General features: G+C 48.7%; 1 protein-coding gene across 1 annotated transcript in view; it reads right to left on the bottom strand.

Annotated features, from left to right (window-relative positions):
* Window positions 1–12,448, bottom strand: part of GABRA4 (gamma-aminobutyric acid type A receptor subunit alpha4) — an 83,736-nt gene extending 71,288 nt beyond the window's left edge. Inside the window, exons 1-2 of the mRNA XM_056855185.1 lie at window positions 12,366–12,448; window positions 11,962–12,080 (exon numbers count right to left, since the gene is read on the bottom strand). Of these exons, the coding sequence (XP_056711163.1) occupies window positions 11,962–12,080; window positions 12,366–12,448 (202 nt within the window). The remainder of the gene's footprint in view (window positions 1–11,961; window positions 12,081–12,365) is intronic.
* Between the last annotated feature and the right edge of the window lie 2,876 nt (window positions 12,449–15,324).

The raw sequence follows: 15,324 nt of genomic DNA, 5'->3' as shown, positions 1-15,324 counted from the left end.
CACTCCCCTCTTAAAGCCTTCCAAGTTGGCAGCCATCACCACATTTTGGGGCAGGGAGTTCCACAATTTAACTATGCATTGTGTGAAGAAATACTTCCTTTTATCTGTTTTGAATTTCTCACCCTCCAGCCTCAGCAGATGACCCCACATTCTAGTATTATGAGAGAGGGAGAAAAGCTTCTCCCTGTCCACTCTCTCCATACCATGCATAATTTTATAGACCTCTGTCATGTCTCCCCTTTTAATCGCCTTCTTTCCAAGCTAAACAGCCCTAAGTGCTTTAACTGCTCCTCGTAGGGCAGTGGCTCTAGCCCCCCTGGTCATTGTGGTTGTGCACTAATCTAAACACTGGCTGGATGGTGTGGGTTGTGTTTTAACAGCAGAAACAGCACCTCTGTATTTTAAGCAGTGTTATCTGCACCGTACAACTTCAGTTTTAAATGGGAAAATGAAATGTTCTTGATAAGACTCAGTAGGTCCTAGCTCTGAGAAACAATTTTTGGACAGGGAGTTTCATGGCTCTGAGAGCTACGGAAAGGAGGAAACGTTTTTCACAGGACAAGTTTTTCCTAGCCCCTTTGAGGCAGTACCTAAGAAGGCAGAAGCTGTATAGTGGCAAAAAGATTGGCACTATGAATCTGGAAGTCCTTGGCCACAAACGTGCCTTAGTCAAGATACTCTCCCTCAGTGCGCACACACCCCAACTGTAAATTGGGGGTAACAGAAACCATGCAGAATTGTTGTAGGGATTGCAACAAGATCATGTAGCACTCCAAACACTTGAAAGCATGATTATAAATGCTTAGTATTATTGTTGTGCAGTATTGTGCTAAGTATTATTATTATAGAGTATTACTAGACTGAGTATTAATAATAGGAAGTACTGTTATGTTGAGTATTATTTAAAAGGTAAAGGTAGTCCCCTGTGCAAGCACCGGGTCAGTACTGACCCATGGATAGGATTGCCAACCTCCAAACAACCTCCAAACAAACAGCAGCACAAGGCTCATTATCTATATATCTATTTATAAAGAGTCAATTCAAATGTGCAAAAAATAAAATTGTCTTATACATTCAGACAACTACGGTAAGTAAATATTCCGATTATGTACAATAACCACGATAGTCTTATATATTCAGACAACCAAGGCAAGTAAATAATGTTCTTTCCTTGTTCTTCTTTTCAGAAAGGTAACACCCAGTTGAATTCACCAGCAGGCACAGTTCCATGAAAGTCCCAAAATAGTGCAAAAGTCCAAAATGAACAGAACCAAAGTCCAGAACTGATAGAGATCAGTTCACCTGGAGAAAATGGCCGTTTTGGCAACTGGACTCTTTGGCATTGAAGTCCCTCCCCTCCCCAAACCCCGCCCTTCTCAGGCTCGGCCCCCAAAATCTCCTACCAGTGGCGAAGAGGGACCTGGCAACCCAACCCATGGGGTGACATGACATCCCAATGTTTACTAGGCAGACTTTGTTTACGGGGTGGTTTGCCATTGCCTTCCCCAGTCATCTACACTTTACCCCCGGCAAGCTGGGTACTCATTTGACCGACCTTGGAAGGATGGAAGGCTGAGTCAACCTTGAGCCGGCTACCTGAAACCAACTTCCGTCGCGATGGAACTCAGATCGTGAACAGAGCTTCTGACTGCAGTCCTGCAGCTTACCACCCTGCGCCATGGGAGTCATATTACCTAAGTATAATTATTATTAAAGGAAGAACATGAGGATGGCTCCTCCTCTTTTGCTATTTGTTTCCGCTCTTAAGACTGTCCAGTGGGTGCTCATGTGCCCCATCATCAAAAGGTTGGGCAGAGGCTATAAACTAAAAACCATTGCGGCATTCTGCCAGTGGAACTGCGCCCCGGGAAGCTTATCTGATCAGCTCACTCCTGCATTTTAGAGGATTGGTAAAGACATCCTGGCTGTCCGCTGTTCCAAGAACACAAGGCTTGTTTTAATTCTTCATTTATGATATTGCTTTTTATTGTAATTTTTTATTGCACTGCTATTTAAAAGACTGTTCGCTAAGTTGAGAGCCCTGTGAGTGTGGAATGAGGGCTTGCCCAATTTAGAAATAAAATGAATTATTTTGAAATAAAAACTGGGATTGTCAAAGAAATCCCGATGGGAAAACAAGTTCTACAGTTAACAAGATCCCTGCAGATGCACAGGTAACTCTTCAAAAGCCGGAGATATCAGACCAGCCTCTGTGGAATTTTTATAGAACTTTCTTGGAGCTAGATTCGCTGTGGATGGTGAGTCAGCTTCCATATTAAATATTCTCTTGCTTGTCAACACGCAACACAACTTTAACATTAACTTTTCTTCTTTCGGTGAATCTCGCCGTCCTTTCTGACATTTGTTTACTATGCATCCACTGGTGAATGACCCACTTTCTCAAATGCGAGTCAGTTTGGCCATAAATATTTATTAGCAAACAAGCCCAAAAGTAGAGAGAGAAAAAAATACTTGATTTGGATAGTAAATATTTTAATGATTAATCAACTGCTATTACTCTGAGGTATGTCAAAGAAACTGACGTCCGCAGCAAAGCAATTAAATGGTAAAAAGCATTCTTTCCAGTTCAGTTGAAAACTACCTTTGCTATAAAAAGCAATGCAAGGGTGAGTTACTACCTCCAAAAATCAGCACATATGCTTCAATCTATCTTTTATAAGCTTTAAATCTGGGAGAAAGATCGCTATTAGTCTGCACTACAGGAGGAAATACAAAAAAAAGCAGTCCAGAGTTCATACTTATTTTGACCTGGACTTTTAAATTTATTTTGAGTTCACTCTGGTTTCCTGCAGTTTTTATGTTTTTATGCTATTTTGTCTGGGTTGCTTGTACTATCCTGTTGGGAACAGTCAAACTAGTAGAAACGTCTGTGCAACTATGTACTCGATATGATGTATCTGGTATTGGAGCTATATTACTTGGAGTCTACATAGTTGTTTCTTCATCCCTATGGGAGTATTGAATCGAACTTGGGTGTTCTTATGTACATATATTGAAAATTCTATTTGAACGGAAGTGAAGAAGAAAAAGAAACGATCGTCTTCCTATCGACTTCTATATGAAGAAAGCTCTTGTTGCATTACCATTATAGCATTCTTTGGACACTTGTACCTTTTTGGACTATTGAAAGAATTTTTTGTATGTTTTGTATATAGCTCTGTTAGTCTTATTTGTTGTCTTTAGTGCACTTAATACACCTTGTTATATTACTAGTTCTGTCAGTTGTTTTTTGCCAGTCTGTCCTGCACTAACTTCCTTACCTTTGGTACTGGTGCAGAGGTGTTTATTTTGGTTGCTCAACCTCCAGGTACTAGCTGGAGATCTCCAGCTATTACAACTGATCTCCAGCTGACAGAGATCAGTTCACCTGGAGAAAATGTCCGCTTTGGCCATTGGACTCTATGGCATTGAAGTCCCCTCTCCAAACCCCGCCCTCCTCAGGATCCATCCCAAAAACCTCCTGCCAGTGGTGAAGAAGGAGCCGGCAACCCTATTTCTATGCTGCTTTTCTTTCTGTTGCGGGTTTTCCTGGTTTTATTGCATTCAATGGAGTTGGATCCCAAATTTAGTTCCCACTGATGGAAAGAACTTCAAGTCAACAGAATGGAGCTTTCCTGCCTCCCCCCGAGGAAATTCAATGAGTCCTGTGAGCATCCTGAAATGCTACTCCTAGGGGACAAGGGACCCTCTGGGAGTCTGCAAGAGAGGAAGAAATTAGTAGACAACCCCCACCCCTCCGCTGGTGAAAACTGATCATGGATCCAACCCCATGTTTTATTGGAAACCATCTTGGGCCACTTTTTCCCCCAAAAGATTATAAATCCATTAAATAACTTGCATAAAAGCCTTGCATAAAAGCCCCAACTTGCATAAAAGCCTTCATTTCCTGTGCTTTCTCTCAATTCTCCTTCACTTCCAGATATGAAAAATAAATTAAATCCCATTTTATGTGCCTTAATTTTCCAAGCCACCTGATCTAGAAGTCACTTTACACAGCACGTGACAACAAACTCAAGTTTGCTGCTCAGTCTACACTCAACAAGAAACAACCCAACAGCTACCTTGTGTTTGCCATTATATTAAAATAGCTATATCCCACCTTTTCAATTGATTCGTTCCTTAAGGGTCCACACAAATGGATAAAACGTGCAATAAAAGCAGCTTCCCAAATTACATGTAGCAAAATAGATCTCATCAAATAGCTGCAGGCCACAATATGTCAGTTTCATATTGCGCACACTTTTAAATGAGCCCCAAAGCTTGCCAAAACAAGATGATCTTAACTCGCCTCTTAAACAGTGGTAATGAGGGAGCCATATGGACCTTCCCTGGAAGGGTATTCTACAACCTCGGTGCCACCTCTGAGAAGTCCCTGTCATGTGTTACCCCTACTGTACCTTTGGTGACGGGGGCACAAAGAAGATATCTGAGGGGGATCTATAGACAACCCTGCACTCTACAGGAAGCTGCAGTTAACCCTCATGAGAGTGCCTGTAAGTGCTTTCAAAGTCAAGTTCCCCATCTGCTCCATCTAGACCTATGCCAAATATTTATGACCCAACAATATTCCTCCAAGCAGCAGATCATTCCTGCAGACATCTTTCAGTGATATGATTTATATGTACTCTGGTCATTCTTGAAGTCATATCGAATCATAGAATCATAGAGCTGGAAGGGACCACCAGGGTCATCTAGTCCAACCCCCTGCACAATGCAGGAAACTCACAACTACCTCCCCCACACACACCCAGTGCCCAGAAGATGGCCAAGATGCCCCCCCATGAACTGTCCAAGTTCATAGAATCAGCATTGCTGACAGATGGCCATATAGCCTCTGCTTAAAAACCTCTAGAGAAGGAGAGCTGACCACCTCCCGAGGAAGCCTGTTCCACTGAGGAACCACTCTGTTAGAAAATTCTTCCTAATGTCTAGATGGAAATTCTTCTGATTTAATTTTAACCCATTGGTTCTGGTCTGACCTTCTGGGGTAACAGAAAACAACTCGGCACCTCCTCTATATGACAGCCCTTCAAGTACTGGAAGATGGTTATCATATCCCCTCTCAGTCTTCTCCTTTTCAGGCTAAACATACCCAGCTCCTTCAACCTTTCCTCATAGGACCTGGTCTCCAGATCATGCAAGGTCAATTCAAAACCCCTAAAATATTCACTCGTTATGCTTTTTTCCTCTAAACAGACCAAGCAGAATTTGAAATATTCACTAAGGGGGGTTTTTTCACGGAGGTTTGCGGCGGTTTCACGTCTGTTTTACCGGGTTGCTAATTTTTTTATTTTTCATGACAGCTTCAGATTTGGCCAAAAAAATCACGTCATCTCCGCGTCTTCTCAAACCTGTGTTGGTACGATCTTTGATTTTTCCGTGCGGTCTTTGCCACAGGCCTCCATGAAAAATTTTCCCTGGTTCAAACTTCGCATCAATTTTCCCACCCATGCCAGCTAATTTCTCCTCCCCTGTGAACGGCAATTGGCTGGAGGAGTTTCACGCTCGAACAAGAATAACGCCCCTTTTGCTGCCTGCCTGCCTGGAGTTGTGGCCCGGGATGGGCCTTGGAGCCGGGCCCACACCTCCAAGCCCAGGGGGACACCGGACGGACGGCTCCAGGGGGAGGCCGGCAGGGCCATGTCATGTGCGCCTTATGCGCCAGTGGGTGGGGGCAGCTCGGTGTAGGGCAGCTGGATCCACGGGGGGGGGTTGTTCAAGGGAAGGGGCTGTTGGCCCCCCTACCCCAGCGGGGAGGGGAGGGGGAATTTTTGAGAACTCGGATGGGAAAAATGTGCATCCTGAGAGCGGAAAACCCAAGGCAAAACTCCCTCCTATCACTCTTCTGAAGAGGGGCAGCCAGTCTGCTCTGGGTCTCCCTCCTCTCTCTCTCGATGCACTGGGGCCAGATCGGGGCTAGCGCACAAGCCAGGGGACTTCTTTCCTCTCCCCCTCCCATGCACACAGGCTGCATTGGGGCCAGAGCGTAAGCCAGGGGCCCTCTCTCACGATGCACTGGGGCCGGATCAGGGCCGGCGCGCAAGCCAGGGGCCTTCTTTCCTCTCCCCCTCCCATGCACATGGGCTGGATTGAGACCGGCACTCCAGCCAGGAGCCCTTTCTGCTTTCTCTCACGATGCACTGGGGCAGGATCGGGGCTGGCGCTCAAGCCAGGGGCCTTCTTGCCTCCCCCCTTCCCATGCACACGGTCTGGATCGGGGCCAGCACGCAAGCCAGGGGCCTTCTTTCCTCTCCCCACCCATGCATCCTGTACATCCCCAATCTGGTAAAAGAACTGACCAAAGGAACTATGGAAATCTTGGAAAAGGGGGAAAGCAATGTGTGCGGATCGGCATGCTGTGAAGGGAAGGCAAGGGAGAGTGTTTGGCCATTTATGCACGGGAGCATGGTAAATACAAAAATTATATAAGGAAACCAGAGAGACTGGTGCTTGGGTTTTTGTTGTTGTTGTTTTGTTTTGTTTTGTATATTGGGGGGGACATAGTCTGGGAAATCGCTTTAATGCAACAGGTTTACAGTGGCCATTTATACATGGGAGGTTTTGCCTTGGATTTGCCGCTCTATAGATGTACCTTTTCCCCATCCAAATTCTCAAAACAACAATCATCCCCCAGGCAGAGTTTTGAGAATTTGGATGGGGAAAATGTGCATCTAGAGAGTGGCAAATCCAAGGCACTCCTCTTGAATCGGCACAGGTTGGAGCTGCTCCATTCCAACTTTCAGCTAAATACTTCTCTGGGCACATGGATGCAACTCCTGCCCCCCCCCCCAAATCCTGCAAGGGCAAGGGGTTCCACACTTATCGAAAATAGAGGGAAGCTTTGAGGAAAGCGCTGCCTTGCCCCCCCCCCTCATTGGAATCTGACTGTTCCAAAAGCAGAACAGAGAAAGGGTGGAAGAAAAATGGAGGAGACCAGAGGGACTGGTGCTTGTTTTTTGCGCTGGGGCCGTGCTCACAGAGGTGAACCACATGAGGTAATCTGCTGGGCGGAGTTGGGGGCGGGCATAAACAATGAGCTTGCTGGAAGGGGAGGCCTCCTGCAAAGGGGACAGCGTGCTTTGTTCCCATGGAAAACCAAAACTACATCGGGATTGACGGGGATAAAGCGCAGCCATGAAAAAAAATTATAAAACTTTTTTTTTTTTTGCTCCGTGGCAAGAGAGCATCAAAATTGTCCGTGAAAAGTTGGCCTGAATGTTCAGTGCTGTTTGGATCGACTGGATCATATTAGCATGTGGTAACCTCGGGATCACACAACTGACATTAGCTCCCACATTGCTGGACATCCACGAGAAGGGAAACTTACATTCAGATATGTGGGCTTTAATGAATTTTATTTTAATTTTATTTGCACAGAAGCCCACTGTGTGTATAGTGCCATCAAGTCGCAGCTGACTTATGGCAGCCCAGTAGGATTTTCAGGGCAAGAGACTAACAGAGGTGGTTTGCCATTGCCTTCCTCTGCATAGCAACCCTGGTATTCCGTGGTAGTCTCCCATCCAAGTACTAGACAGGACTGACCCTGCTTTGCTTCTGAAATCTGACGAGATCAGGCTAGCCTGAGCGATCCAGGTCAGGGCCAGAAGCCCACTAGGGCAGGGGTCTCAAAACTGCGGCTCCAGAGCCGCATGCGGCTCTTTGGCCCGTTGAGTGCGGCTCTCCGAACTTGGTTCTGAGCCCCTGCTCTTGCGCCCGCTCACGCCGGCAGCTGGGCTGCGGAGCCGGCGCGCCTGAGAGAGCGGGCAAGCGGGCACGCTGGCGCGCTGTCTTCCCCTTCCCACCGTGGAGAATGGCCGGGTCCCCCTTTCCCTTGCCCTCAATGGTTGGGAGGCTAAAGCCTCCCCTCTAGCCGCGCGATTGCTGGGCGGGCGGCTCGGCGGTTCCTGGGGGCCCCTGCCTATCAGCTGTTAGGCGGGGCGGGCTTCCTTTGGTAGACCTGGCCTCCGGCTGAGTCCCATTGGGAGGCCATGTCTACCCACTGGCTTTCTTGGCAGTAGACCTGGACTCCGAGGAGGGGGAAAAGTCCCCCTTCAGAGGCCAGGTTTACCAATTGGCTTCTATGGGCCTCCGGAGGCCAGGTCTACTGCCAAGAAAGCCAATGGGTAGACCTGGCCTCCCAATGGGACTCAGCTGGAGGCCAGCTCTACCAATAGGCTTTTATGGCGGTAGACCAGGACTCCAGACGAGGACTCTGGACGGGGAGGGGGAAATGGCAGGGACTTACAATTTAATTTTTATCAATAAATAAGATCACTATTAAGTATGATATCAAGTTTTATTCAGTGTACCTATAGTTTAATTAAGACTTAAAACTTTAATTAAAGTTTATTAAGTTAATAAACAGTGTACCTACCTATATAGTTTAAGTTTAAGAAATTTGGCTCTCAAAAGAAATCTCAATCGTTGTACTGTTGATATTTGGCTCTTTTGACTAATGAGTTTGCCGACCCCTGCACTAGGGAATTAAAAAAATGAAAGATCCCATGAGGGATTCTAAGTGTGACCATTTCTGTTTGTTTTGCAAACTCTACACACCTATTTATCATTTGATTAAGGCATCTGGGAAATGAAAATGGGTATGGTCATCTCTTTCAGAGGCCAACTTTCATTAGTCGGACAATGGCCATTTACGCATGGGAGGATTTGCCTTGGATTTGCCTCTCTCTAGATGCACATTTTCCCCATCCAAATTCTCAAAACTCAAAAATAAGCCCGATGCAGAATTTTGAGAATTCAGATGGGGAAAATGTGCATCTAGAGAGCGGCAAATCCAAGGCAAAACCTCCCATGCGTAAATGGCCGCTGATGCCTACTGAAAGAGGAGTGGCCAAGCTTAAGAGCATCTTCAGATGAATTCATAAGATAACTTATTCTCAGCCATTAGGAGACCACAGTTATGAAGAACACCAATATTTTCAAGCCACTTAAGATAAATAACATTGTATTTGTATTTAGGTAAATAACATTTGTATTTAGATGAATAATATTTGTATTTGTATTAAATATTAAAGCTGCATCCCTCTAAGCTTTTCTGTGTTTCAAGATATGTAGTAAAAAAAAAAAGAAAAGAAAAGATCAGCAGGAAACACCTAAGTTAAGTTTTGGGGTCAGTAGACTAGTCTGTACCCTGACCTGGATGGCCCAGGCTAGCCTGATCTTGTCAGACCTTAGAAGCTAAGCAGGGGAGATTCCAACTAGTACTTGGATGGGAGACCACCAAGGAATACCAGGGTCACTATACAAAGGAAGTTAATGGCAAACCACCTCTGTTAACCTCTTGACTTGAAAACCCTACTGGGTTGCCATAACTCTGCTGCGACCTGATGGCACTTTACACGCAGATGATGTCAAGTTCTTGTGGCCTCCTATTGCTCAGTGAGCAAGCATGTGTTGAACACTCGAAGCTGCCTTGAACTGAGTTGAGCCATCACTCCATCAATCTTAGTTCTGTCTGCTGTATCTGGCAGAAGCTCTCACGCAGAGGTCTTTCACTTCACCTGCAACTGGACCCTTCATAAGTACATAAGAATGGCCATGCTGGATCAGACCAAGGTCTATCAAGTCCAGCAGTCTGTTCACACAGTGGTCAACTAGGTGCCTCTAGGAAGCCCACAAACAAGACAACTGCAGCAGCATTGTCCTGCCCGTGTTCCAAAGCACCAAATATAATAGGAATGCTCCTCTGATCCTGGAGAGAATAGGTATGAATAGTATCCATTTTGACTAGCAGCCATAGATAGCCCTCTCCTCCATGAACATGTCCACTCCCCTCTTTAAGCCTTCCAAGTTGGCAGCCATCACCACATCCTGGGGCAGAGAGTTCCTCAACTGAACTATGCTTCTTAACTAAAGATGCCAGAGATTGAACCTGGGACTTTCTCCATGCAAAGCAGAGGCTCTGCCACTGAACCTTGGCTCCGACCTCTGGGTTTGAAGTGATGAAAATACTTTGTGATGTAATCAGTTTGGTCCCACACATAGAGCAAGACCAACACAGCTGCTGAAGCAACTGGGCACACCCAGTGGGATTTTTGACTTTCCCCCACTTAAAACTACTTTAGAAATGTCCCCCAATTCCAAAGACAGTTTGCTACTGGGAAGGGAGAACTGTAGTTTGAGAACCACAAGCCCAAAGCTTCCTTGAGTATGTGGACCTGACGGCACAAGTCTTCCGGTCCTGACCCAGAAAATTCACTGTGTTTCCATTCTTCCTGGCCAAGAAACCAGTTATGTGTTTTCAAACACAACACATATGACCAACTAATATGTTTCTGATCTGAAAACAACATCTTCACACACACACACACACACACCTTGGAGAGAAGCTTACAGAAAGAGTTACGAAAGTTGAGTAGGAAAAGAAAAAAAAGAAAAAGGTGGAACTCATCCTCCACGAAACTTGGATAAAAGTAGCTTTAGCTATACTTCATGTTATTAAATAGACCTCAGAGAATGCTCTGTTCCATTGGAAAGAAATCTAATACAAGCCAAATTGCTTTCCATTAGGTTTATACCTGCGCTGGGTACCAGTATATATGGAAATGACTGGCACAGAACCCAGCGTAGGTGTATCCTAAAGAAAGCACTCAAGCAAAAGAGTACAATGTTTTCACAGAACAAGCCTAGGCAAAGTCTTCACTCAATCCTGACTGCATAGTGGCCACAGAAATATCTTCCGGCCTTCATCCCACACTTTCACAGAGACCCATCTCAAGCCACAAGGAAGAGCCGCAACCAAATCTGAAAACTTTATCCTCAAAGTAGGGGAGAGGACGGAGATTCATTAACCCTATCACATCCTCACAGGTCTTCAGCTACATCCTCAAAGGGCATCTCTCCAGCCCGCCTCTTTGGCTTCACGCAAATTTGGCCTTGGCTTCACACACATTTCGGCCTCCAAATTTCAGTCCCCTTCTAAATCTGAAGAGTGAACAACTGATCTTGGGGATGGGGTGGGGGTTAAGTAAAGCGGGGTGGGGGGGTGTCGGACAGTTGTTGGGTAACCAGAAGGAACACATTAGTTGGGAGACAGATAGACAGAAATTCCAGATCTAATCAGCCGCATTTCAAAAGCAGCCTTGAGGTTTTCTGCCACTATAATCTGCAAACGACGGGCTTCCGAGAACGTTGTTGCCAAGATCAAGTCAGATGCAGGTGCAAGAATTCAAGCTTTCTTTCCCCCCCCCCTCCCGTTTGTCACTGCTGGAGTGCCGGAGTGTGCGGGAGTGTTTTTAATAGAGAGGCAGCAGCTGCACATGTTCTCCTTTGACAGCACGCCAAGCGGTCACTGCCCCCAGAGCGGCAGGATCCATGCAAGCAACTCCCCAGTTCTCCCCTGCCATCATGCGCACGACCCACGGCTTATGGGGGAGCAGGAAACAAGAGGCAGTCCTCAGTTTTCTCTACTAAGGGGGTAGCGTCACAGGGGTCCAGAAACGGCACAGCTGCTGTCAGATCAGGGAGGGGTGTGCAAGTTTGACAGGGAGGAGGCGGCAAAACTTCCTTCCTACTCGTCCTTAGATGTAGGGAGATTTTTTGAGAAGTGCCCCGGTCTTGGCATTTGTGATACAGCCAATGGGCGACTCTGGCCGTTTCCTGGCACAGAAGGACCAGGTTTGGGTGCCACAATCTGGACTGGCTGGTGGGGGGGGGGACGACCCAGCGGGATCTAAGTATGCCTCCCCTTTAGTCCCTCCCCTCCTCCCCCTCAAAGGGATCAGCTTTTGGAGAGCTGGAGGAAAAGAAGGAGAGGGGAGGGGGTCCAACAAGCCTGCAATTCGTCAACAAGAAATCATCGTTACTTCGGGTGGGTTTGGGGGTGGGTTTGTTTCGAAAGGCACAAAAGCATACCTAAGGCGGATTTTTTTCCCCCCACAGACAAGACACACAGGCAGCAGGGAGCGCGCACAGTGACCATACCCCCAAATCCAGGACGCAGCCTGTTGTCATAGCCATCCAAGAGACGGTCCAGGATGCGTGTGAAATTCTCCGGCCACAACCTCTCCTCCTTTTTGAGCTGTCCCGGGAGCACCGTGAGGCTGCAAGGCGGGAAAGCAAGGCAACAACCCCCCCCCAAAAAAAAATCAGCATTAGATGGGAGGGGGAGAAGAAGAGAGGGCAGGAGCGTGGGGGGGTAGTCCCCAATTGGGGGCGAGGGGGAAGGGTGTCAAGATGATGGGGGGGGCTTGGATCTCGCCCCGCGCGGCTCCCCCTGGCCTCTCTCGCTGCCCCCTTTCCCACCCACCACAGTCCGGGGCAACTGGTAAAGGGGGGGAGGAAATGGGGGGTGGGGGCGGGTGGGGGGCGCCCCTTCTCCTACTCACCAGGTCGCCAGGCACAGGAACTGGACGAAGGCGACAGACAGCCTCCAAGACATCGCGGCCGCTGGCTCCTTGGCAGAGACCATCTTTGCTGGCCATACTTCAAGCCTGGTCGCCCGTTTCCCCCCCGTCGCCCCCCACCCCACCCCCAACGCCGGGTCCGGAGCGGAGATCGCGCCGCCGCCGAAGGTGGGGATGCGGGAGGCGGGCGGACGGGTGGGGACCGGGGGGGGGCGGGCGGAGGAGGGAGAGAGGGAGGGATGGAGGGGAGCCGAGCCGCCGCCGGCTGGCACGCACGCCCTCCCCGCAGCAGCGCCTCGCCTAGGAAGACAGGGAGGGGGGCCCGGCCTGCTTGGGGTTGGCCCCCCCAGCCAAAAGCCGCCCGGGCACGGCGCTACATCCTCCGCGCGCGCCGAGCTGCCTCTTTGCGGTCGCTCGGGGGAGGGGGGAGAGGGAGGGGGAGAGGGAGGGGGAGAGGGAGGGGGGAGGCAAACCCCACCTCTTCCCCCGGCCCCTTCCCTCTCCCCTGCCTCGGTCTCCGCCCCACCGCTCCGCCGGAGGGGGGGGCTTCTCCACTGAGCCCTGGGGAGGTTGTCGGGAGGGGGAGGGTCGCGGAGGCTTGAGTCCCCTCCAGCAAGATTGGGGGAGGTGGGGGGGTGGGAAGGGGGCCGCCGGGAGCCGCTCCTGCGCTGCCCCGCCGGAGAGGCTGCTGAACGGGGCGCGCTCCTCTGCGCGTACGCAGAGCGCCTGTCCGAGCCCTCGTGGGGAGTTGCCTTCGACTGAACCAGACCCTTGGGCCGTTCCGAGGCGGCATTGCCGACTCAGCCCGGCAGCGGCTCTCCAGGGTCTCAGGTGGAGGTCTTTCCCATCGCCTACTCGCCTAGACCCTTTAACTGGAGAGGCCGGGGGTTGAACCGGGGACCGTCCGCATGCCAAGCAGAGGCTCCACCACTGAGCCACATCCCACCGTGAATTAGCGAGAAGGACTCCCAGGTTCTGAAGAATCGCCTTGCAGGTGGGGTTTTAAATCCCCTGCCACCCCTTCTGTGACAGTGTAAAGAAGGATCCCATGCCGGGATCTGATGCGAAACACGCGCATTCAGTCTCTTCATCCGCAGGGCACTCATTTGCTCCGCTTCCAACCCCTGGAGGGTTGGGCTGCCAGACTCCTGCCAAATGGGCAACCCGACAATCTGGCTTGGAGCAGGCGCAACATCTGGATTCCTGCCCTTGCTGGATACACAGCAGCCAGCTTGCATGCATCTGGAAATAGTAGGGGAAAGCTTCCAGGGTAGGACAGTGACTGTCTAATTCCGCCTGGCCCCTGTCTTTCTGCCAACAGAGCCCAGGTCAACCGGCAGCAGAGAACCCACCCCCACCGCCAATTATGTCTTCCTTAAGGTGGGTTAGAAAGGACCAGTTTCCCTCAAGAGTTAATTCTCCATGGGAGGGAAGAGGAGCGCAGGCAGAACTAACAATGGGGGAGAAAGTGTAATCTCGGCAGGGTCCGGCAGGGTTCGATTTCGGGACCCTTCCCTTCAGCCCACCTGTGCATCCGCCCCTCTTTTCCAGCATCCTCATCCCGGTGGCCCTACAGGGACCCTTTTTGTGTGTCATTATCATGCCTCATTGCCTGAGGCTGACACCGCCACTTTTTGCTGTTTCAAAACCCTCCATCCCCGAATGACGCAGGCGTGCTGTCACACAGGCCCTTTTCTTGTGACTCCGCTGTGCATGTGTCTGCCTCTCCCATTCCTCCCCCATGTCCTGATTGTGATCATGGCGATGAAGTCTTTATTTACCTTGATTGTCTTTTATTGGGAAGAAGGGGAGAGAGACACAAAAGATGACAAGGGGGGGCGGGAGGGAATAAAAAAGCCACTTTAAACATATTGGTCCGTTCAGTATGGGAGGCTGGATTTGAAGGGGGGTGTCCTAGCATGAAATTAAAGAGGAGGGGTCTGGACAGAGGGGAGGGGGAGTCACAACTGGATTGCCCTGTGGAGAGGCAATTACCTTCCCCGACAAATGGATGCAATTGAGCTAATGTTCCTTCGGCACTGAACAGAGATGTCAACATGACAGAAAGGGTGGCGGGTAGAGAGATAGATGTGTTCCCGACATCGCGCGATAACGATCAGGCCCAGTTTTGGTGACCCAAATAAATAGTTCCAAGGGATTAGCCGCCACTTCCCCAGATCTATTTAGAAAATTATTTCCCTGCAATCGGAGCTTGCTGGATTTCTCCAGGCACCATCAGGGGGTTCACTCAAACAGTTGATCTAGCTTGCATAGCAAGGGTCTTTGGAAATAAAGGCCAGCAGGTTGGACACTGATGCCCTCCTGGATGTGGAGACAGAACTTTAAGGGACTCATAGGTTCCTGCATCACTAGCCTGTACACACTGTGTGTGTTAAGTGCCATCAAGTCGCTTCTGACTTATGGCAACCCTATGAATCAATGTCCTCCAAAACATCCTATCCTTAACAGCCATGCTTAGATCTTGCCAATTGTAGGCCACGGCTTCCTTTATAGAGTCAATCCATCTCTTGTTGGGTCTTCTTCCTCTTTTCCTGCTGCCTTCAACTTTTCCTACCATGATTGTCTTTTCCAGTGACTCTTGTCTTCTCATAATGTGACCAAAGTACGACAGCCTTGGTTTTTTTTGTTTTTTTTTGGCCTGTACACACTTGCCTGTTTTATTTTTCCAGCAGTTGGAATGGAATATGATTACTTTGAATGCTACTATTGCCTTCTGAATTCTTCTAGATTATACTTCATATCTTGTGCCTATAAAGGTGTATTACCCATGGTTAGGTAAGGAAATGATTCCAACAGGCAAGTGTTGGGGGAAAACAAAGTACGCAGTTTTATTAAACAACAAATGCACCCTTTTACCCAGGCTAAGTAATCTTTTAACAAAAAATACCCTTTATCCAGGCTGAATCCAGAATAAGGATGG

Source organism: Euleptes europaea, chromosome 9, assembly GCF_029931775.1.
Source record: "Euleptes europaea isolate rEulEur1 chromosome 9, rEulEur1.hap1, whole genome shotgun sequence".
NCBI classification, from domain to species: Eukaryota; Metazoa; Chordata; class Lepidosauria; order Squamata; family Sphaerodactylidae; genus Euleptes; species Euleptes europaea.
This window is presented reverse-complemented; position numbering and strand designations above follow the sequence as displayed.